Source organism: Onychomys torridus, chromosome 23, assembly GCF_903995425.1.
Source record: "Onychomys torridus chromosome 23, mOncTor1.1, whole genome shotgun sequence".
NCBI lineage: Eukaryota > Metazoa > Chordata > Mammalia > Rodentia > Cricetidae > Onychomys > Onychomys torridus.
In genome coordinates this window covers 53,959,883-53,983,931 of record NC_050465.1, presented here as the reverse complement: position 1 = coordinate 53,983,931, position 24,049 = coordinate 53,959,883, and the positions used below count along the sequence as shown (strand labels likewise).

Genomic DNA, 24,049 nt, shown 5'->3' with positions numbered 1-24,049 from the left:
TCATATACATGTAGCCTAGTAAAACTAAAGCATTATACCATATTCTTACAAATCATCTACAATAATTGAGACCATAAAGATGTTAATAATAAAATAAATAAATTTCACAATAGAACAAATTGTCTTTTGAAAAGCACTTTCAACAAGTTATGCTCTAGTGTGGTAAAATATCTACCATTGTAGCTACAAGTGCACATTTTACACAAGTCTAATGTACGTAGGAACAACCAGGCTATGACGTGTGATTGCCCTGACTCTGAGGCCTGTGCTTTCTGAATCTGTACTTCTGCTCTCCAGTCTGTTATTCACATATCAGCCAGGGCATTCTTTTTAAAATCAGTTTCAGCTGAGTGTCTTGTCCCTCACACCCGTGGTCCCAGTTCCTAAGAACCAGGAGTATGAAGGCTCAGGAGTTCAAGGCCATTGTTGCCTACCTAGCAAATTTGAGGCCAGCCTGGGCTACATGAGTTCTTGCCTCAAGAAAATAAGTAATATTGTAAAGTAAAAATCCAATGTAAGTCACATCACCTTTCTGTTCAAAATCATTGAATGGCTTTCCGTGGTCCTCGAAGTAATGACAAACTCCCTAGGTGGTCCCTGGAAATTCTGCCCAAAGTTCCTGTCTAAATTACACCATTGTTCTATGCTCTTTGAGTTCTTCACCACCTCAGATTTTTTTCTCCTCCCTACCTCTCAGTTTGTGGTAAGCCTAGAAGTCGCTACCTCCAGCCAGTTCCCTAGTTCCTGGGATGATGACCTCACTGTTTCCTGTGAGCTTAAAGGTCACCCCATGGAAAGTAGTTGCATCCAAAGCAGTCATGGGAAAGCCTCCTCCTTGGCACTCTGCACTTTGCTGCCTCTACTTCTGTTCTGAAAAGCATGGTCAGAATCTCTGGTTGCCGTGGGTCTTTGTGTCTACATACATTACTCCTCTTCTTTTTTTAAAAAAAAATATATTTTTATTTTCATTTTACAGACCAACCCCAATCCCCTCCCTTCCCTTCTCCCACCTCCTCACCTTCCTCCCACTCTACCCCCATCCACTCCTCAGAATGGATAAGGCCTCCAATGGTAGTCAACAAAGTCATGCCAAGCTGAAGGAGAGCCTAGCCCCATTGTATCAAGGCTGAGCAAGGTATCCCACCACAGGGAATGGGCTCCTCTTCTTAATGTGAGATCAGTTATGGGCATGGTGTTTGGAACATAATGCTAATCAAAAGTATTTATCTGTTGAGTGTTGCATGCAGAATATTTTAGGATCCTCACTATTTTATCTAAAACCCAAACAAAAAACACTTCCGAAGAAGGAAGTAGTAATTTGTTCTAAATTTTTTTAGCATCAGTTAATACTCTTCAAGTTTGTTAAACATATAGGGATTTAGATATCTTTCATTGTGAAATTTGATGTAGCTCATGCCTTTTACTCGCTCCTGGATAATAGGCAATGCAGATATGGATGGTGGCCATTCCCACTTGGGATTTTTACTATAATGTAAAGAAGTTCTAAAAGCTGTAACAATGAAATCAGATTTGTTCACTGAATATAAATTTCTTGGCTGTCTAGGTGCTAGGCATTTTTCTAGACATTTGAGATAAAACAAGTAAGAACAAGAGTTGTCCCATGAAACTTATGTAATGAGGAAATAACAGTACAAGTAAGAAAAAATTTTAAGTGCATATGACAAACTAGAGACACATAACAAGTTGTTGATGCTTAGTAAGTGATAATGCTTATTATGAGCTAACGGTCATCACACTCCAATTTATTATGTCATTTGCATCAACATTTTTATATGTTTTATTTTCCATATGTATTTTTAGAAGTCTCTTACAGAAATGTCGCATGCTAGATTCAACTGTTGTCTTATCCAAATTAACCTAGGATTCATAAATCATCTGTATTAGGGCTAGAATTTGAATCTACACACACACACACACACACACATACACACACGTACACACACACACACTCATGCATACACACATTTTACTCATAATGACTTAAATGAAGCAACTTACCTGCTTCCAGATAAATTATTTTTGCACATCTGTGTTTTCTAAATGTGTTACTTCTGTGTAGTGTCAGTTCTTATAGTACTACAAAGTGAGATGAAAAAGAAGAGATTAAGAAGAGAAAATCTATGGGCTATGGATTCAGCTCATTTGCTATGGACCTGAAGAGTTCTAGAGCCCACACATGGTAGCATGGGCTTTTTTGTTTTTGTTTTTGTTTTTGTTTTTGTTTTTTGTTTTTTGAGACAGGGTTTCTCTATGTAGCTTCGCGCCTTTCCTGGATCACACTTGGTAGATTCAGGCTGGCCTCGAGCTCACAAAGATCCGCCTGCCTCTGCCTCCAAGTGCTGGGCTTGTAGTCTCAACTTGGGGAAGCAGAAACAGGAAGTTCCCTGAAGCTCATTGCCCCGTCACCATATCCTCATCAGTGAATCCTGGGTCCCAGTGGGAGACCCTGCTTCAAGGACAGTGGATGGCTCCTAAGGAGCAACACCTGAGGTCATGCCCTAGTTTCTAAGCATACATGTGCACACACTGTGCCCACATAGAGAAAAGCAGAAAAATTCATCAAAGAGAAAGTTTATATGATTGGCGTATTCATTTGTCTGAGTCTACAAAGCTCTTAATTGGCTTCCTTCCTTGTTCCTTCAATGCATGTTTCATATTTGAATAATAATGAAAATCATCAGAGATAGTCCCTTGTTTCTTAGATTTTAATATAGCCCCTCCATGCTGTGTTATTGCTTTTTATGCCTTTGCAGTTTCTCTAGCTCTTTTTCTTAACCTTCATCAGTGGAGCAGTGGATGCTACCACTATGAAGAAAATGTGGGCATCCCTTTGAACTCCTCATGGTTAACTAGAGTAGGGTAATTTGACAATTTATGTGAATCTATTTGAAGCAGCTGTGACATTTGAGATACCTAAACTCATCTGTTTATTACTTAAGTAGTTATTCCATTGGGTAATAAGACATAGTGTATACAAGAAGACATTTTATGTAATAAAAAAGAGTGCAGTAGCATACATAGTTCTTCGAGCTCTTCACAGTGTGCTGAAATGCTTCGCTGTGCTTCCTAATTTAGGCACTCAGCACAGGAATCTGGGGGAAGTTATCACTTAAACAAAGGGATAGAAAAGCAAATGTCAACATTTTACACTTTTATGAAAGTCATCTTTCACAAGTCTACGTTTATTAAATCATGCCCATTCTTCCTTGTAGTGGACAAAAAAAAATATCTTCCAAAAGTCTGTGATTTGTTTAGTTTTAAAGGGACAGGTTGGAGTTGTTGGAGTTGTTTTCTCTTAGTTTGTATTATGGCTCTGTTCTTGTTTTCTTGGTTTCGGTTTTGGTTTTGGTTGGTGGCGCTGAGAATTGGATCCAGGGTCTCAAGCATGCTGGACAAGTGCTCCCCCTAAACCATATTGCCAGCTCAAACACCGCCTGTATTTTTGGTACAATTTTCCCTGGCGAAATTGTTTTTTGTAAAGTTTTAAACTGAGTTCTGATGTCAGTATTACCTACGTTACAAATGGAAATAATGGAAAGGTAAGAGTTTTGTTTCTAACACAGTGGCAATGGCTGCCTTGACATCTATCATATTCATAGTGCCTAAAAGATGCTCCTCCATAGCACATATTGATGGGGTAATGAAGGAAGCTTAGTCCCTAAATCTCATCAGGTCCTACATGTGAAAAATAAAGTGCATCAATAACAGCACCCGGGGTCTGCTCATTATAAGACAATTTCCCAGAACATCTGCACAGAAAGGTCTATTTATTGGGGAAAGTAGTAGTTGTTAAAATAGAAATGTATGTTTACAGTAATTGGGAGAAACATTGAGTTAAATAAATTTTATTTTTTTGCTTCCTTATTTTGTTATAAGCACTCTAAACATATTTTTTAATTCCTTTCTCACACATGCATTGTGTTATGAATCAACCTAATTTAAATATACATACTTAAACACTCCCAACCATACTAGTAAACTTCCTGGAGAGTAGAAAGTTGTTTGTGATAAATTTTGACTGACACCTAATTATACTGACATGATTTAATAGAACAGGGATTCTCTGGGGGCAAAAAGAAGCTCACTTTTCAGGTACAGACCTGCTCCCTTTCTAAGATTTTAAGATGTCCTCTTCCCACTTAATCATTTTATTCAAAACCGTCTGAGGTCATCAGTACTTGTAAGGATTTAGAATTTTTGTTTTGGTTTTTTTTGGGGGGTTTTGTTTTTTTTTTTTTGAGGGGAAAGATGTGAGCATTTCTAAAATATTTTGTGTCAGAATACTTACAGACTGTATCATATCAAATAAATCAGGAAGGGAAGAACATTAAGTTTTTGTCCACATGAAAATAAAAATCCTCAATTTCAAAAAATGTTTCAGTAAGGTATTTATTACAAATGGGTCAAAGAGTGACTAGGAATGGGTACAGCTTTAACCCTAGGAACCACCTGGACCACAAATACCCCTTTCATAGTCCATATTCATTTGTACAGAGGACTCTCTTTACCCTAAAACAATGGCTGAAGCCAGACTTCATAAAGACCTTCTCATTGAATAAATGGAGTGTGATAAACACCATTGAAACTGAGCAAGTAGATTACATTGTCTCTTGGGTGGGAAGGGGTAGATATTATTGTCTACCTCTGTAACAGAATGTCTTCAAGGCAGATGCAACCTGGAACCCCGTTAATGAGAGTGACTACAGAGATGGGCAGATCCCAGGGCTCCCCACCAGCTGCAAATGATGAAAACAGAGAGCCACAGGTTCACTGATTCTGTCTCAAATAGATAAATGAATGAATAATAAGGTGAAGAACAATAGAGACAGACAGCAGACATTGACCTCAGATGTATGGGCATGGATAAATACACCTGCACACACACAAGTACCACACACAGACACATACAAATGCTCAAGAAACTTAAAATTGTTCATGTGTAGAGTCCCTCCAATATGATAAACCACTAATTCAAACAAAGTATAAACTTAAGGGTAAAGACAGGAAAATTAAATTGTCATTTGTACCATTTTAGTGATAATCTTCCTTTGGGTTGATTTGTAAATCTGCAAGCAATCATCAAGTAAAATCATATTAAAATCTCCAAATACTTCCATTCCTAAAAGTATTCATAAGTGGATATATTCAATTTTGTTAAAGGGATGTGAATCTGATATGTAATTAATGTGCTCTTGCTGATTGTGTCCATCTTCAAATGGTAAATGTATTTTCTGCATAATAGATGTGGGTATTTTTGTGTTTCTTCCTGTGTGGATATAGTTATATCTGCATAAAGAATAAGAAATTTATCAGTAAATTTATATATGTATATATTTTCATTTGTTTTATACACTCACTAGAAAAACTATTGAACTGACCTATTTCAAGAAATTACAGATAGACAAGCCTTGGTTTGCAATATGTCTTCCTAATACCGTATGAACTTACAGTCAGCATTCCTGCTTCAAAAGCTTTTGTGGGTATTTGGCTCGCTCTTACTTTTAGGTAGGGATAAGGGGTTCTAATACACAAGAACAGCCAGTTGTTTCTAGTCCTTATCAAGACAGACAGGGAAACCGCTGTTGAACTGCAAGCCAATGCAAACATTAGCTTTATTTCACTTCGTTTCCTGAATCTTCAATTTCCTATCCATTCCTCAGGTCTGGAGTTTGTCGTTACAGCTCGAAATGATTGAGCTAGTATGTCTGTTAGGATAGGATTTTTGTCTAGAAGGAAGGGATGTTAAAGGAAAGACTGGCAATAACTCTTGAGGTCGTTGCAAATGTTGGCCGTATTGTCTTCTCTAAGAATCTTTAGGGTCACAACTCACCTTCTTAGAAATACACTCATAAGAAACACTGTGCCAGTTACCTGAATCGAGTTGGTACTAAAATTTACAAAATTAGCTTGACTTCTTGGTATCGATTTGCATGTCTTCTCAGTATTTGTCAGTTAAAAATGCAACTTTTGCTTCCAACTATGATGAATGTTGGGGCCAGATTTGCCCTGCCAACTTAATCATCTAGAATACCACAAGGTCTATGAAATAACTGAATTTTCCACATGACAATAGGCACTGTGGGACTTTGATGCCTGAGTGACAAAAAAAAAAAGATGTCAGATACTGTAAATTGCCCCAGCTGACTTTCTGGAGGCAATGTTCATACAACATCTCAGCCAGACAACCCAGCTAGCTGAACACAAGAGGCAGAGATCGGAGGTTAGGAAGCTGCTGTCCAGGAAGAGATGTTACATTTGTGGGTGGTCCTCTTGATCTTTAGGTTAAATTGTGGTCAGTTTTCCTGATGCTGGGAAAGTAAGAACCAGAAAGCAGAAGACCAAATACTTTAGAGCTTCCAGGCTAGGAATCCTTCCTTCTCACCAAGCAAAGTGGGAAGACCTTCTAATGCCACACTTTTCAGTAGTGTTCTGCAAGGATCTGACCTAGATGTCTCAGGATGCTCTGGGCCCTTCTTAGACCATAGCAGCAAACTTCATAAGGATCAAATTCATTCTAAGCAATGTAGCTGAATATGGGAACATGTCAACCACATTTGAAAGAAAGGTAACAAAAGCTAAAACCCACTAGTACAAAATTCATAATATCCATTAAAGTTTTATAGGCATGGGAAGGAAAAACATGTCCATAATTAGAATAATAATTGCATAAATCCAGATCCAGAAAATGCTAGATTTAGCAGTTAATAAAATCGATACAATAAATATACATTATATGTTCAAGAATAGGCAGGAAGTATCAAGATGCTAAGAATGGAAGGGCCAAGAAGGAAATGTGTGGCATTAAATGCCTGTAATTAAAAACAAAGAAAATGCTCAGCTCCATCTCCACTTCCTTCTTGAACAATATAAAAAGAACAAGTTCAAACCAATGTATATTACAAAAGGAAATAAAGACAAAGACAAAATAAGTAAACCAAAAGGAGAGAGAAGCTGGTGAGTGCAAAAGCTGGTTTTATGAAGGGAACAATTTAAAGAGGAACTGAGCTCAATCAATGTTAACGAGGGAACACACATCTAAAAAAAGTCAGCAATGAAAATAAGATGTATGTGTAAGTCCTAGATGCATTGGAAGCGTGATCCAGAACTAGTATCAAGAATTTAATGTCAGTACATTCGTTTGGTGACATAATCTCTGCATTTCAAGGAATTTGTCAAACCTCACTCATGAAGAAACAGATACTTAGGCTAACCTTTATTCACTTGGGGAATTGAAACAGGAATTTAAAACCTTTCCAAACCAAAAGCCCCGACATGATGTCACTGGTAAGTTCTTAATTATTTAAAGAAAAACAGTGGAGGGAAAGCATCGGAGATACAATCTCTTCCAGAGAGAAAAGAGAGTGAAATTTTCCCTGTGAGTTCAGCTTTACCTGTTAGCAGATCACAGGTGTGACAAAAGGGGAAGACTATGTAGCAGTAATGCTAGTAGATATGAATGCAAACTTCTTTTATTTTCCTTTGAGACGGGTTTCTCTGTGTAGTTTTGGTGCCTGTCTTAGATCTCGATCTGTAGACCAGGCTGGCCTTGAACTCACAAAGATCTGCCTGGCTCTGCCTCTTGAGTGCTGGGATTAAAGGCATGTGCCACCACTGCCTGGCAATTTGTTGAATTTTTAATTAAAGAATTTTGTATTTACACTGGGCGGTGGTGGCATGTGCCTTTAATCCCAGCACTCGGGAGGCAGAGCCAGGAGGATCTCTGTGAGTTTGAGGCCAGCCTGGGCTACAGTGTGAGTTCCAGGAAAGGCTCCAAAGCTACACAGAGAAATCCTGTCTCAAAAAAAAAAAAAATTCAACAAGTTGAGTATAGAAATAGAAGAAAAAGACAACATATCACAGTTGAGAGGGCTTATTATGAGACTATTTAAGTTGATTTAACATTACTAGTAATCCGTTAATAGAATTCTTCCAGTTAGCTTATCAATAAAGAACATATAATGATCTTCATAATTGCAAAAAGGAAGTTTGTCATAATGAAATGTTCAAGCAAAATAAAAGTTTTCAGCAACAGAATAGGAAGAAATTTCTTGACATGAAGGTTGGTCATGAATAATCTTCTGCTGGTAGCATACTAAAAGAAAAAATGAAAATTAAACCTGATCATCAGGAGCAAGGTGAAAATGTCTCTCCCAGCTCCATCAACATCATCGGAAATGTAGTCATTGTATTAATTGGAAGGGAAGAGAGATGACACAGTATTATCACAGAGTATTATTACAGATCACTAAAATGGCCATAAGTATTGATGATACAGTGGCCTTCGTAGCAGTGCCAAGGAATCTACGAAAATGTGAGAAGTATTGATTGATTTTGTTAAGTTCAAAATTCAAGGCCAATATGAATTAGCCAAGTTCATGTTTTCTAAAAGTTAATTATTTTAAAAGATAAAGGTTATTTAACATGCACAAAAAGCTGTTTTGATATATGTGTACGTTGTTGAATCACTAAATTTAAACTGTTTATCATTGCTCAGAAGTCTAAGATTTTTTTTTTCTGGTTAGAACACTTAAGATCTACACTCCTAGCAGTTTTAAAGAGTATATTAAACCACATGCTACAGTAGATCTTCTGAGCTTACTCCTTCTACTTTACTGCAGTTTTGTACAGTAAATGTTTCTCTAACACCCCAGCCCACCCAACACTCCAGCTATACTTCAGTGTAAACGAAATAATGCAGCTATCTACTTAACATACTGAGAAACACATTAGATTTAGGCAATCAGAGAGGTCACTCATAGAGAATCAGTGGGTACTGCCAAGACTGCAATTATACAATAAGCCAAAAGCAAAAGCGCCATAGGTTCTGGCAAGTTCGGAGTCCACCTGGCTATGGGAAGGCAAGTGTATTCATATATGTGATAGGAATGGACAATTGGCAATTTGAATTTAGAATGGGTTGCCACATATTATAGCATCCAAAATTTATGAAATACTTGAAGATAAATTTAAGTTATCATGTATAAGAAAGCTACACTTAATTCTGAAGCATGTTGACTGAAGAGATGGCTCAGTGGCTAAGAGCATTTGCTGTTCTGTAGAAGATGTGAGCTTGGATCCCCGGACCTACATCTGACAGCTTACAACCATTTGTACTCCAGTTGCATAGGATCCAACACCCTTTTCATACCACACACGATCCAAGTAAACAAGGAGATAGAGTACGATGATGTTTGAAAACATCTACTGCTACGATATTAATTGGTGGGAACTGGAACAAAGTCTCAGCGGTTAAGAGCACACCCATCGCTCTTCTAGAGGATCTGAGTTTCATTCCCAGCACCCACACAGTGGTTCACAACCATGTATAACACCTCTTCTAGTCTCTGTGGGCTCCAGGAGTGGTGCATAGATGTACCTACAGGCCAAGCACCCAAGCACATAAACATGAAGTAAACGAGAACATTGTAAACGGACACTAATTCTCCTGAAGTTAAGCCTGTCCTTTCCATGAGATCTCAGTCAGCACCAAGGCAGGCTTTTTCCTTTTTGTTTGTTTGTTTGCTGTTAGAAACATTAGCAAACTTATGGATAGTTTTTTTGTTTTTGTTTTTGTTTTTTTTTTTGGAAATAAAAAAAAGACCTCAGTTTTTCTGAGAATTTTGAGAAAGCTAGGTTGGGTGACTTATTTAAAGACTGACTCTATTGGTAAATCTTGATTTGCTGATTTATGGATAGAGATAATAGAATGAAATAGAGTCTAGAAATGTACTACAAGTAAGTAGCCAGTTGATTATCTCAGTCACAATGGATATTAGTTTTTGTAAGTGACACGAAACAATCGATAGCCCTTTCTTTTAAAAAGAGTGCTATTAACATACATATGTAAAGGTTGAGTCACAGACTAGCTGCATCTTCAGTAACATGTCCATAGTTATATTTACATGCTGTTAATAAATACTATATATGATGGACTCACATTTATTATGAGCAGAAAGGCATGCATCTAAACTCTAGATAAAAGACATGCTATTCATATTTCAGACGCTCCACAACATCAAATACAAACAGATGCTCAGAGCTTTGCAATGAACAGGCTGCATATAAAACCACAATTTGATCAAGTATTTTGAAAGACTCTAAAGACTGTTAGTTCAATCAAAGCCTTCGAATTGTAAAGGGGAAATTATTTTATTTCCAACCCGGAAATCCTGCACTAAGATAGGGAGAGAAACACATTAGATTTAGGCAATCAGAGAGGCCAGTCATAGAGAATCAGTGGGTACTGCCAAGACTGCAATTATACAATAAGCCAAAAGCAAAAGCGCCATAGGTTCTGGCGATCTCGGAGTCCACCTGGCTATGGGAAGGCAAGAAGGGAGGGGGAGGCATGTCAAAGACCTGAGAACGGGTTGGGATCGGAATGTTTAGAACTGTTCTTACTAGGTGTGAGACATCTGTGGGGGGAGAAGGAGCCCTGGGCACAGTACCCCAAAGAAGAATGAAAGAAAAATGCAGTTTTTAAATAGGAAAACTTGAAAACTGTACAAGAACGGACAGGGAATTGAATCCCGCCATATAATAGTATGCTATGATTAATATCTCCATTAATAATGGACATTTCCGTTTTATAGCATTAATTTGAAATTATCTTGTAACTTGAAATCAAAGGAGGCCTGAGAGGATGTTTATGGATGCTGAATCCTTACCAAAAGGCATTGTATCATCTCTAACACTGATGGACAAAGAAAAATAAGTACATCGTTTAATAGGATATAATCATTGGACATTGGAAAACGTTGCTTTGGGGATTATGATTAGATTATGGGGGAAGACAGGAAGGGCTTAATGTATTTCATTTACGTTGTTTTCGTTTTCTTTACATACGGCTGTGTTTAACTGGTAAAAATAAAAATAATCATTAAATTAAAAAAAAACAACATGCTGGAGAGATGACTCAGTGGTTAAGAGCACTTGCTATTCTTCCAGAGGACCCAAGTTTAGTTCCCAGCACCCACAGGGAGGCTCACAATCACCACCTGTAATAAATGTTCCTACCTGAGACATACCTTCCTGTTCCATCATCCCATACTAAAGACTCCCATCATCTTATACTATCCCCCATTCTTTTCCACCATCCCAAGCTATAGTATGTTGCTAGCAAATCAAGTCTCTGTCCTTACCAGACTGTAAGACACACATGAGAAAAATGATGGTTTGTCCTGCACCGTGCATATCAGTTTCAGCATTGTATTGGTACCTACTGTTCTTTTTGATAAATATATATTCACTAACTGAGAGCAGTAAAAGAAATGGTACAATATTTCCAGAGCAACTTTCTTTGACATCAAATAGTATCCTAGTTAGACTTTGCAGAATCCAGAATGTCACCCAATATTTGTTTTCTTGCTCTAAAGTGGAGATGAAGAGGTGATGAAATTGAGTTTATACTTCTAAAACTCAATTTTAAAAGTTAATTACTGACATCCTTATTGATCTCGCTGAGCACAGGATGAGATGAAGAGGGAGGGCTAGTATGTTGGAAAATAACCCAGTGACGAAATGGGAGAAAAATGAAAACACATTAAAAAGGTTCAAAAAAAAAAAAGAGGGAAGCTGGGAAATGAGCTGGCATCAGTAAAAAGTTGTGACAGTTAATATTGGTTGTCACCTTGACAGTATAAAGAAGGACTAAGAACCTCATGAGGGGTCATCTAGAATTGGTCAGCCTCCAGCATGGCCTTTGGGATTATATTAACTAGGTTAATTGAGGGAGGGGACCCACCCTAAAATTCAGTGGTACCACTTCCGGGGCTTAGGTGCATAAAAAGGAGAAAGAATAGTGAAGAACCCTGGCCTCTGGGCTTCCTGGTTGTGGGGCTATGTGACCTCCCGCCACTTGAACTTCCCAGACAGGATGTGTTGTAAACTGAAATAAACTCTTTCTTCCACTGAGCTGCTTCCATCAGGGCATTTCATCACAGCTACAGGGAAAGATACTCAGACAAAAGTGTGTGTGTGTGTGTGTGTGTGTGTGTGTGTGTGTGTGTGTGTGTGTGTGTATTACTATATCTACTAATATATAGGTATGTTACCATATCCAGTAAATTGGGGGAGTTACAGAGGTTAGAAGTCAAGAGCAGTAGCATATATCCAAACTTCCGTTAGGTTGATGTGGTATAAAGGATGCTTAAAGTAACATGGAGAAAATATGTTAAAATAAACAGGACACAGGTATCATAGTATCCAGTGCAATAAAGCCAACATCAGGGCTGGTGGGAGATGACAGAACGGTTTCATGGTGGACTATGCTTGCAATGTTGGGTGGGTGATGAGTATTTATTGGTTAGTAGACCTACTTGGTATAATGTCATCATTGTTTCTACGGTAATAGAAAATGAGCGCACCATTAGGTAGTGTCACATCTTGCAGTATGCTTACCTGTAGAAACATATTATTTAAACTGTTTTCATCTAAAAGTATATTCTTACATTTTAATGCTCCCATGGAAGACTATGTTCTACCCATGTGTTAACATCTACTTTCCAGAAGTAGAACAGTGAATACCTGGTTTTCAGAAACAGATATTTCCCCAGCATTTTAAAATGGCTCATCTTGCCTTAGAGCAATGTCGTTTAAAATGATTTTTTAAATTTACATTATGAAATAATTGATTGTAATGTGTATGTGCATCAAATAGGATTCACAGTGTAGGCTTGGTTTTGTTGTTATTGTTTTTCTAAAATGGAAGGTTGGGCAGCTTTGAGTACTTCTGCTTGTGACAGCTCCACAGTTCCTCCCGGTCCTCACAGGGATTGTGAGGTAGCTGACAGTGAGGCTGTTACTATGAAAAAGTAGACTGCTGTTTGTTCCCTAGGCAAAACTGAATGATTCCTCGGGCGTGCGAGGAGCTTAACTGGCCTGATTCACACTGTCCTTCAAGGCTGAGGGTCCTGGTGTTGACCTCTTACCGCTGTCTGTTGTTCTGGACCCATGTCAAGCCAAGAACCAAAGCACTCCAAGACAGCCTTTTGGATGATCCTCTCCCCAAAGATCCCTCAGTCCATACAGGTTTTTTTAAACAAGCTTTTTTTTTTTTCTAAGATTTTTTTCAAAGTTGTTCTCTATAAACATCACATACATGTCTTAGTGGCTGTATTGAGATCGTGGCTCCATAACTATTAGGAGAAATTCCCTTCCATAATATGAGATGTTTTGGAGGGTACCATTACCATGGTAACTAAATAGTTAGGGCTCCAGTGGTTCTCCTTAATGGTCCCAGCTCGCAGCACCTCAGAAGGTAATTTTTGGTATTACAAAGGCAGGGTCTCTACAGAAGAACATACCCACTTGTTGCAAAGCTCTGATGTGTGAACAGTTACTAACCAGTGCAGGGGGTGGGGGGAGACCCTCCCTAGTTATATTTATAATTTTTTTCAACGCTTGAATTCTTTTTAATTTTCTTGGTACCCATGAATAATCCCTTTTTATTTAAACAGTGACATTTCAAGCTGTTGCATTTTTAGTTTTTCTTCAGAAAAATTCTCAGCTCTTAGTAAAACTCATATGTGCATGCACGCACACACACACACACACACACACACACACACACACACACACTCTGTATATTCTCAAGATAGCCCTGATCTGACTTTTTAATGAGTGAAACCTGGCATAACTGTGTAAAGGTAAAGGTTAATCTGTGTTATAGTCACATAATGTAAAACTTGGTCATCAGCCATCGAGGACGGGAATACAGAGAACACAGTCAAAACACGAGTTGATTCAGTATTTCCCCTACTCCTGGACGCGTGATCTTCCTATCTCCTTGCCGTCCTTTCGCTTTGGTAGACAATTTATTGTTTTCACCTAAATGGGAGTGTGGAGGAGGAAGAGACTGTCTGAAGAGCATATAAATGTCTCTTCCAAACTGTGAGAAACTAGCTGTTCATTTGCTGAGGTGAGGAGCACGCTAACCCTGACTCTCTTCACAGTGGGTAAGCCTCACAAGTGTAACTACTGTGGACGAAGTTACAAGCAGCGCAGCTCCCTGGAAGAACACAAGGAACGCTGTCACAACTATCTCCAGAATGTCAGCATGGAGGCTGCCGGGCAGGTCATGAGTCACCATGGTGGGTACAAATGCTTTTGTGCTTTTTATTCCTTCCTGTTCTGCTGTGTACAGTCCCTCTCGTGGGTTAGAGGGGTCCATCTCTTTCCCACAGCTCTTAGCCACCTTTACTTTGTATGGGATTGTCTTCCTCAGCAGTTGACGTGAGCTGTTTTGGAACACACTCCGAACAAGATTCTCGAGTTCCCGTGGCACTCCCAAATCAGTTCTGATAGCATGTGTTTGAATTAACACAGTAATGGCAGCCAGCATCAGAGCTCCATTAGAAATGCCACAGGGAAGCACTGTCTAGTCTTCTCTTGTATTTCTCCATTGAAATGGCTCCGCGTAAGTCTCAGTTGCCTGCATGAATGCAGAGGGTGTTAACATTGTAACTCCTCTCAGAGGTGCGCAATCAACCTGAGATCGTTCCTCAGACTTTATTTGAGGAATTAGTGATTTTACTTTATACATATGCAAGAAACAACCCAGACCCAAATTTGACCCCTCTCCATCCCCCTAAAACACATTCTGTCAGAAAAACATCTCTGTCCTAACAATGCACTGTGGTCCTGATGGTGTGACATCTCCTGTCAAGTTAATTCAGCTAATCAGTCTTACAAAGGAAAGTCATGAATTTGAGTTCTTCAAATTCTTAGTCTCTCTTATCTTACTACTTATACCCAAATGATTTCATAAAAATAAAAACAGAAGTTCTATCTTATTGGTATTTTAGTGTCTTATTTTAAAAGGATTGCCTAATACTAGATGGTATAATTTGCCTAAGTCACTTTAAAAATATTCTTACTTATTGACTTAGATATAGACAAATCAAAGATGGTTTATCAAATTTTTTAGTTTGTTTTTTTATATACATAATATGCTGTGGAAGTATGTTTATTACATAGTTAATGATTTTATGGTTTTAATTTGAATTTTTTCACGATTTTAAGCATATCGTTATTTTACATAGAGCCCTTACATAAAGAATGATTCTGTCAACTAAAGGGATGAGTGAGGCTAGCACAGGACCCAGAACATGGAGGTTATACAACTGTGGGCCTTGGAGTTTGACAAATCTGCACTGACTATCCAGTGTATGAATGTGTTGGTCCTAGGTATACTATGATAATTAAATGTAATAGGTTATATAATAAATGTCTCTCAAATGATTATTTTGCTACTAGATTTTAGGGCATTAATACTAAGAACCAGTAAATAGGCCATTCTCTTTAATGTTATTACTGCTTAACATTGCAGGCTGCATTTGCCTACTCAGAACATTGTTTTGTTCTAAATCAGTGGCTCTCAACCTTCCTAATGCAACAACCCTTTAATACAGTTCCTTGTGTTGTAGTGACCCTCACCCTAAAATTATTTTGTTACTACTTCATGACTATAATTTTGCTGCTTTTATGAATAATAATGTAAATATTTTTTGAGAGAGAGGTTTGCTTGAGAACAACTGTTTTACCTGTTTAGTTTGGGGGCTGACTTGAGGCAGAGGACTGAAGTAGGTTTAGCAGCATGCAGAACCTCTCCAGAGATACTCCATAATGTCCTTATTAGTTTTTTCATGTGATGCTCCCCCATTGCAGTTCTGGCCTTTGATTGGAGGATGCACACAAATTCTACTAAGTTATTTTTACATTCGTTTACAGAACTCTGAAATACATTTCTACCCAAATAAAAGCCAGAGTTTTTCATAACTGTATCTTCTTGTCGAGAAGAAATTCTGTATATTATGGAGCTTTTCTATAATTTGTGTCATGTATGGTGGAGAGCTAAGGATGGGTCTTCTAATAGCTGGGGCTTCAGTGTCATCCCGTTTCCCAGACTGTTTAGTCCTTCTCAAGGAGAGGCTCTTGTGATGGCCCTAAAACACAATAGGGGTGAGCTAGAAAGAGACAAGGCAGGGCACTGGGGCCAGCGGGGCCAGGCTAGGGAGGAGGCAAGTGATGAAGGGTTTTGATGTTATAGGCTTTAACATTTGTTCTTACATATTAGCTAGCGCTTCGACCACCCTCACTACATGCTTAACACCACTTCCTGCTGTACTTTTCTGGGTTTGTAGTCATATCCTGAGAGCACTGTAAGTCTCCTTTCCCTTCCGTGAACATATTTAATAAGGAACTGTATTGAGGATAGGAGGAAGCCAATGACAGATGCCCTAGCAGGGAAAGCATCGGTGGGTTGCCACTACAGTTGTTAATTGTCTCATATACATAGCTTGTCTGGCATCTCAGAAATCTGTACTTATTCCTCCTCTCTCTTCCTGTCCTGTTACCTGTTTCCCCCTTTCTGTTAGTAGTATGAGGGGAGGCTTGTTTATCAGTATGGCTCCCATCAACTCCATGGCTCGCATAGTTATTTTTCCTAGCCTCTCTTTTCCAAAACTTGTTGTCCCCACACTGGCTCTTCATGGGAAGACAGGTCTGAAGAAAAAGAGGTATTCTTCCACTTCATCCAGAAAAGACTTGCTATGGAACATTCTAGAAATAGAAGGTTAAAAGGTCACACTTTGTATACCTTTATCGTATTAGCCAGCAACCCAGGTTAAAAATAACAAAATGAACCGAAGCAAACGCCGCAGTAATGGTGTCCGTGAAGTTCTCCAAGATCACAGACACCTAGCTGGTGGAGAAGTTGAGGGAGGCTTCGAACATGCAGAGCAGCAGATCTGAGAATGAGATGAGAGGTGTCCATATACCCGACACCTGGCAGACTGTATACTCCATGCAGAGACGAGGGTCTGCAGGCATCAAAGGCCCTTAGCAGATAATTCAAGTTCAATGAAAGAGCGGCAGAAAGCAAGGCTGAAGCAACAGGGTGGGAGGAAAAAGCACTGTGTGCTGCTCCAGCCTGTGGATGTCATGGTTTAACTGATAAGAGGCCACTGGATGATTGATATCAGTGCCATCACCAATGCAGAGTAAGATTTGATGTCTTCCTGGGTCAGGGGATAGTATGAGCAGACCGGGCACCGTGATGCCAAGGATGAAAAGGCAGTGCCAGGATTCGGGAGTATGGCAGAGCACTGAAGGCATATTTAAGAAGAAAAGCAAGTGCTCTTTGAATTGGAGGAAAATGAAGTCTTCCTAGAAATTGAAATTTGATGGTATTTTTGGTTAAAAGAAGCAATGTTGGGAATACTCTCATGGACCTGCCTTTATAATTTATTTGTGTGATGAAATATGACCTGAAAAGATAAATAGACTTTTATCCTCTTATTACATCAAATAAAGTCAAAAAAGTTGTTGAGTTATGGAGTTTGCTCCAACAAATGATGCTATTATTGTGTGTATCTAGACCTTTGGTCTAGGTAAATGTCTTGTCATGTAATTAATACAATTGAGACATGAACTATCTAGAAAATTTGTTTTTACTTCTACACAGTATAAATCCAGATACAATGAGTTAAGTTGCACTCACATTTATTAAAGAAAAACCTCAGATTATATAATCAAGGAAAAAAGTGTCAGGTCTTTTCCCATGAACGTACAAGGCGGTCAAGCTGCTTCATATGATGTCAAATTTCAAAATCTGGCTACAAAAAAATTTATAGCATATTCCAGGCATTCCCTCAAACCAGACCGCCCAGGGTTAGCATTCTGACCTACCAGTGATGCACAGAAAAAATGACTTCAAATCTTGGTATATTCAATTCCCTATCTGTAAAACAAACAAACAAACAAACAAACAAACAAAACCCCACCTACATCCTGGGGAACTTCAAAGTATTGTGTAGATGATTAACTGTAAAGCCTTGAAGTATTATTACCAACTTTCTGTGCATTATTATTGCCAGTGCGGTAGAAAGGTCGGCTTTTGGCATGAGAGGCTGTTGTGAAGAAGGAAACAGCAGACTCTGTTACAGTCATTGTTTTCAGTTCACATGAGCTTCATTGAACTTGAGAGAAGTCATCTGAGTTGAAATGGATGTGGTGTGGGACAGTCCCCACCCAGGTTTCATTTTGACTGTTAGGTGTGTGCAATTATGAAAATTCAGTGTAAAACCTAAAGCAAAACTGCCACACTTCAGACTACTCATTTCAGAACCAATTAGCATATTCAATTTGTGGGGCAACCCCGCTGACTGCCTTTACTGCTTTTCTGGCAAATTTTACAATTTTTTTTTTGCCTGCCAATATTTTTCATGTGGTGTCTAGGCCTGTGATGTATTTCTTCTTTGGTTCACACGTGGACTACATTGTCGTTTTGTAGCTTGTTTTTGTTTTGGGAACAGACTCTTGGTACGAATCCCAGGCTAACCTCCAACATAATGACAGTTCCCCTGCCTCAGCTTCCCAAGTGTTGGGTTTACAGGCATGAGCCACCATGTCCTGCATGTAATTACTTTGTTTAGGTAGTAAGTGCTTATAAATGTACTGCTGAAAACACAAGGTCATAATCTCCATACCAGTGTGTGTTTCCTCAGCCCACCAATGCCATTATTTTAGCCTCCTGCCTCCAGGCTCCCTCAGCTGAGTTCTGTGGTCATCTTGGTCGTTTTTTTTTTTTTTTTTTTTAAATCCTTTGTTTTAAAATATTTTGATTTTTCTTCCAAGTTATTTTTACAGTTGTCAAAAGATCACATACTATCTTATGTAATGTTTTGGGAGAAATTTTCCTCTCAATAATATCATAAACAGTATCAGTGTTTCATGCCCTTATTTCTAATTCTCACCTTGCCTTTCTTCTTCCAAGCTGACGTGCAGCAGCTAGAGAATTCTTATTATTCAGAACCAGAGGGTGCCTTATTAAATGCAGATTAATGTTTAACTTCTTCTGATCAAGCCACTAGGTTACCCATTTTTTTTTTAAATGGCTGAGTGAAGACACCTTTTTGATGATCTTTTTCATTTCAAGATCAGCAACAGGTATTGATAATCAATAAGTTGTGTGAAATGTACTTTCATTTCACCTTTGCTATACACTTTTCACTGTTCCTCAGCAGGATCCCCCTGGTAGATTAGAATGCATTGGGTTTCACACAGTAGGTCCGTCCTCTACAAATAAAAGGCTCTAGGAGAATCACTACAGTGTATGCTGAATGAGGAAAGAGAACTTTCTGGTCTTTCCTCTGAGAACTCATGTTAATCACCCGATCTGATCGGTGTGGAATGTTACCCTCTTCTAAGTGAAGCATCCTGGACAGGATTCTTACTGAAAGGCAACTTTTGTGAATCACTTGTCTATCCTCGTAATGTCCATACTAAGCCAACAGCAGCTGAGACAGGCATGATGAGTGGAACCGTAGTTCAGCAAGCCAGTGTGACAGTGTGGAAATGTAGCCTCCTGAAGGGCTGTTTATAGAAATAAACTACAGTCTTACAACTCGTACAGTTTACTGTGTACAGACGAGTGCAGAGCCCAACCTCCTGCATGAAGGAACTTGTGCGGGTCTTACGTTGCCAAGAAGGCTACTAGCACCTCACCAAATAGAAAATCCTCGGCCTCAGGAAAGCCTGTGGAGGAAGAGTCACCAATGCCCTGCTGCTGCTAAGCCTTTCTCCAAAACAAGGTGACATGTGTAAATTACTTTAGAAAACTAAAGTAGAAAAGTCTTGATAATAGTGCAGTCTAAAGTATTATCAAGTTTGATCTGTACTAAACAGACTTCAGAGGAATAAAATGAGAAAAAAAAAAATCAGTTGAACATGTTGATCACCGGTCGGTAGTGGCAACAGTTTATATCACTGATCTGAGAGATATTCATAAAAATAAACTCTGTGTGTGTGTGTGTGTAATGTTAAAGAATATTCTTTAATACTGTGCATTTTAATTCCTTTTATTTGAGTAGACAAACTTATCTTGTATAACACTTATTAAGATAGCATACTGATCTGTGTCTCTCAAATGTTGGAGAAATCACCAGATTGCCTTTGTATATGGTTTCATGTAGTACCGCCTATGGAAGATTGTAAGGAACAAGAGCCTATTATGGACAACAATATTTCTCTGGTGCCTTTTGAGAGACCTGCTGTCATAGAGAAGCTCACAGCAAATATGGGAAAGCGCAAAAGCTCCACTCCACAGAAGTTTGTGGGTAAGCAGCACAGATAGACGGTGGATGGTGCCACACCTGGTGACTGTGGTGGAAAAACAAAACAAAACATGATTCCATGTGTTAGACCTATGAGTGGTGTGTCCCGTGATATGAGAAAATATCCATGTCCTTGCTCCATCCTTCTCTCCCGTTCTGTGACACGCATGCACCACACACACACACACACACACACATACACACACACACACACACACACACACAGCCTTAGGCACACGGAAAAGGATTAAAGGATATTTACTAGATAGGAAGCATCATGTCAACATGCAATGATATATAATAAAGTGAGATTATACAGGAAAGCTAACATGTTATTTTAATTCCTACTGAATTAGAGCTGATATCTAAATGGTCACATTTGTGGTACCTTTCCATTTCTACTAGTGTCAGCTTTTTTGACTATTGAATTTCTAATATTAATTCTCTGAGTTCTTGATCTAGAATTAAAAGGCACTTCAAGAGTTCCCTAACTGTCTTCAAAAAATAATGTAGAGTGTCTATCTAAAATGTTTTTTACATCTGTGGTTTTTTTTTTCATCTAGCCTATGACTTTTGATTGAAAAGATGAAGAATCATGTGTGTAGACTTCACCTTTCATTTCCAAGTATTTAGCCGTTCTCTGGTCTGCCCAATGCTGGTGTCACTCTTCATTTATTCTGTGTGTTCTAGGCCATCTCTGGGGACAGAGGGTCTTGCACTTTTTGAAGGATGTATGAATCAGAGAGTTTCAGTAGAAAGAATTCTTAAAGAACCATTATTTCTCATATACATAATATCTCTTTTCTTATAGTGATATGGTTAAAGAAGAGGTAAAACTATTAAAACAGGTGCTCACATTCTACCACCAGAGAACTTGGAAGGATACCCTTACTAAGCAGTGGCTGAGAACTAGCTTTTTCCTTGGCTATTCAAGGAGGTTATGAGAATGCTGTTGTCCAGTAAAACCTTTAGAAGGCTTCTTTTGAATTTGAAGTAGAGAACTAGCAGATCACTTGTCACATTAAAACCAACTGAAGGGATTTAGTGAGCATCCCATAGGGCAGGCTAACGGATGAGCCCAAGAGCTGTATTTTATATGAAGTTGGTTAAACACCCTAGATTGTGCTCAGTGACCCATCGTGGCAGCTTTCCTTCCTGTTCCTTGTTTGTTGTTTGTTTGTTTGGTTGGTTGGTTGGTTGGTTGGTTGGTTGGTTTTTTGAGACAGGGTTTTTCTGTGTAGCATTGTGCCTTTCCTGGTTTTTGCTCTGAAGTCCAGGCTGGCCTAGAACTCAACCTGGCTCTGCCTCCCGAGTGCTGGATTTAAAGGCATGTGCCCACCACACGGTCTTCCTGTTCCTTTTTGAAGGTGTCTGTGAACAGAAGAGAGGTGGCAGTTCATTTATTTATTTTTATCTTATATTATATTTAGGTTTTATATAAGTACCTTTTTTTAGACCATGTCTCATTCTTGACTACACTCAAGTTCACAGCAATCCCTCTGCCTCTGCCTCTGCCTTTGCCTCTGCCTACTGTGTGCTAATGTTGCAAGCATGAGATACCATGTCTAGCTCTTCATTTAGTTTAAAAAATGATTAGTTTGTGAGATAAATATTCTTGTCTAACGGACTACTAATGTAGTTGGAAAGTACAGTTTACTATTATTTCTAATTCTGAATTTACTCAATCACAGTTTGTATTCCCCTTGACTCAGAAATGATACCTTCTTTTTGGGGGGGTGGATGGGTGTTGAGACAGGATTTCTTTTAGTCCTTTGCTACGTGGAACTTGCTGTGTAGATCAGGCTAGTCTTGAACTCAGAGATCCCCCTTCCTCTGCCTTCTAAGTACTGAGATTCCTCAAAAGAGGATTTTATAAAACTCCAATATGAGCTTTTAAAATAGTGTTATATTTTTTAATTTAAACTTGATGATTTTTCTTAATTTGGAATACATTCTGGTAGTATACAGCCAACAGTAGCGTCATCAGTTGAGTACCTCTTTCTATGGTTGCTTTCTATGGTTTCTATGATCTTAAAATGGAAATTTTCATCATTACAGACTTAGCAAGAACCCTGTTCCCATGCCCCTCAGTTAAACACTGCTGGTTGACCTACTGCATTCTCCAGGCAGTGGTGCCTGTCTGTCTGTCTGTCTGTCTGTCTCTTCTACCCCTCTTTATGCAGCTTAGATTTCACACTTCATCCCTTTTACCACTGACTCTCTTGCCTGTTGTCCTACTTCCCCTACTTCCCCTGGTGACATCTCTCTGCCCCATGAGTCAGACTCAACATCTTTTCCACACTCTGTCTCAGCTACCAGTAAGTGGTTCTGGGGTAGTTGCTACAGCCCTGTGAATGACTGCCGCCAAAAGTAAATGTGTGATTGATCTGAAATACCAGATTGCCCAACCAAAGCATGTGGTGACATTGCTTTAATATACCCCTGGATAGCCTTCTCTCCTACTATATCTCTCCATCATGGCCATTTTTTACATGGCTCTACTCTCTACACACTTGGTATGTCTGTCCTTGGAGATCTTCTGTTTCTAGTCTTGGGGAACAGATGAGATGATTTCATTATGTAAACTCCAGTGCTGTAGGGCTGTGGGCATCCATGTAAACACCTCATGTCCTTTCCTTCTTATGGTGGAAGAAGCATCCCTCTTTCCGAGTCAGATTCCTTCCTGGGATTTGTGCTCCTGAATTCTCTGTCCTGTCCTCATACTGTTTCCATCTTTCCCCCTTTCCTATCTGCACTTGATGAGAAATTCTGTTAAGTTCCGCCAAAACCTCCCCTCAGCCCAAGTCTCCCTCTATATACTAGAACCTGCTTTCTCCTGTCCAAAGATGGCATTCCCAGTGCCTCCTTTCCAGGCTTTCCTTCCTTCTACTCATTTTCCAGTGCATGCAACCTCAACCTGGCTTTCCAGCTTAGGCTACCCTGAAAGTATTCTCTTGGAGGCTGCAACCTATTTGCCTGATTCTGAGCCCAGTGAGCCCTTTTTAGACAGTGTCCTACACAAACATCCTAAAGAGCATCTGCCACTATTGAAATCTTAAATCCTTCTGAAAAACACTCTTCCCCTGGTTTCTATAACATTTCTCTCCTTTTCTTCCATCTTCTCTGTTGCTCCTCACAAAACTGTATACATGTATAGAATTCTGAAGATTCCCCACACTAAATCTTTTGGGAGTGAGAACATAATTGCCCCATGGAAGACCTATTTCATTTTCAGAATCTCAATCTCTCTCTCTCTCTCTCTCTCTCTCTCTCTCTCTCTCTCTCTCTCTCTCTCACACACACACACACACACACACACACACACACACACACACACACACACACACACACACACACACACACACTCATAGGTACCCCTACCTGCCCATACAAGTTCTTTGCATATTGGAGCCCACACAAAGCATGGAGACAATCAGGTGTTTTCTAAGGATTGGCCTAGACACATGCTTTCCAGTAGCACGGCTAGTGCAAAGCAGGTACAGACCTGGAAACACACTCAGAAACTGCTATTGAAGAATTTCTGGGGTCCTTGTACAGAAAAATGTGAAGCCTGCATTCTCTGGCATTATAAAATCCTCATTCTATGAGAAGCAGGGCCAGAGGCCTTCTAGATATGCTCTGAAGTGAAAGAATCCAGCTTGGCTCTATTGACTTAAAAGAATTTTCCAAACACTCTTCTTGACCTTTTCTTCAGTTTACCCTTGGCAGAGTGATGCTACCAGCTGCCATGCTTCTAGAGTTGCCCTCTATCACCAGAGGCCATCCTGTCTGAATCGTACACCCAGGTACCTCTTCTGAGGACTTACCAGATATACCTGTTACACATATTGATCCCTTTTCTATCTTCCTATCACCCATTCCATTTTCCAAGACTGAAAACTCAGCTTCACGCT

The 24,049-nt window shown here is 39.2% G+C and overlaps 1 protein-coding gene across 2 annotated transcripts in view; it reads left to right on the top strand.

Annotated features, from left to right (window-relative positions):
• Ikzf2 (IKAROS family zinc finger 2) overlaps positions 1-24,049 on the top strand; it is a 154,774-nt gene that overhangs the window by 124,316 nt on the left and 6,409 nt on the right. For both annotated transcript variants that reach the window (XM_036172734.1, XM_036172733.1), the window contains 2 exons: positions 13,974-14,111; positions 19,995-20,138. In XM_036172734.1, the coding sequence (XP_036028627.1) occupies positions 13,974-14,111; positions 19,995-20,138 (282 nt within the window). The remainder of the gene's footprint in view (positions 1-13,973; positions 14,112-19,994; positions 20,139-24,049) is intronic.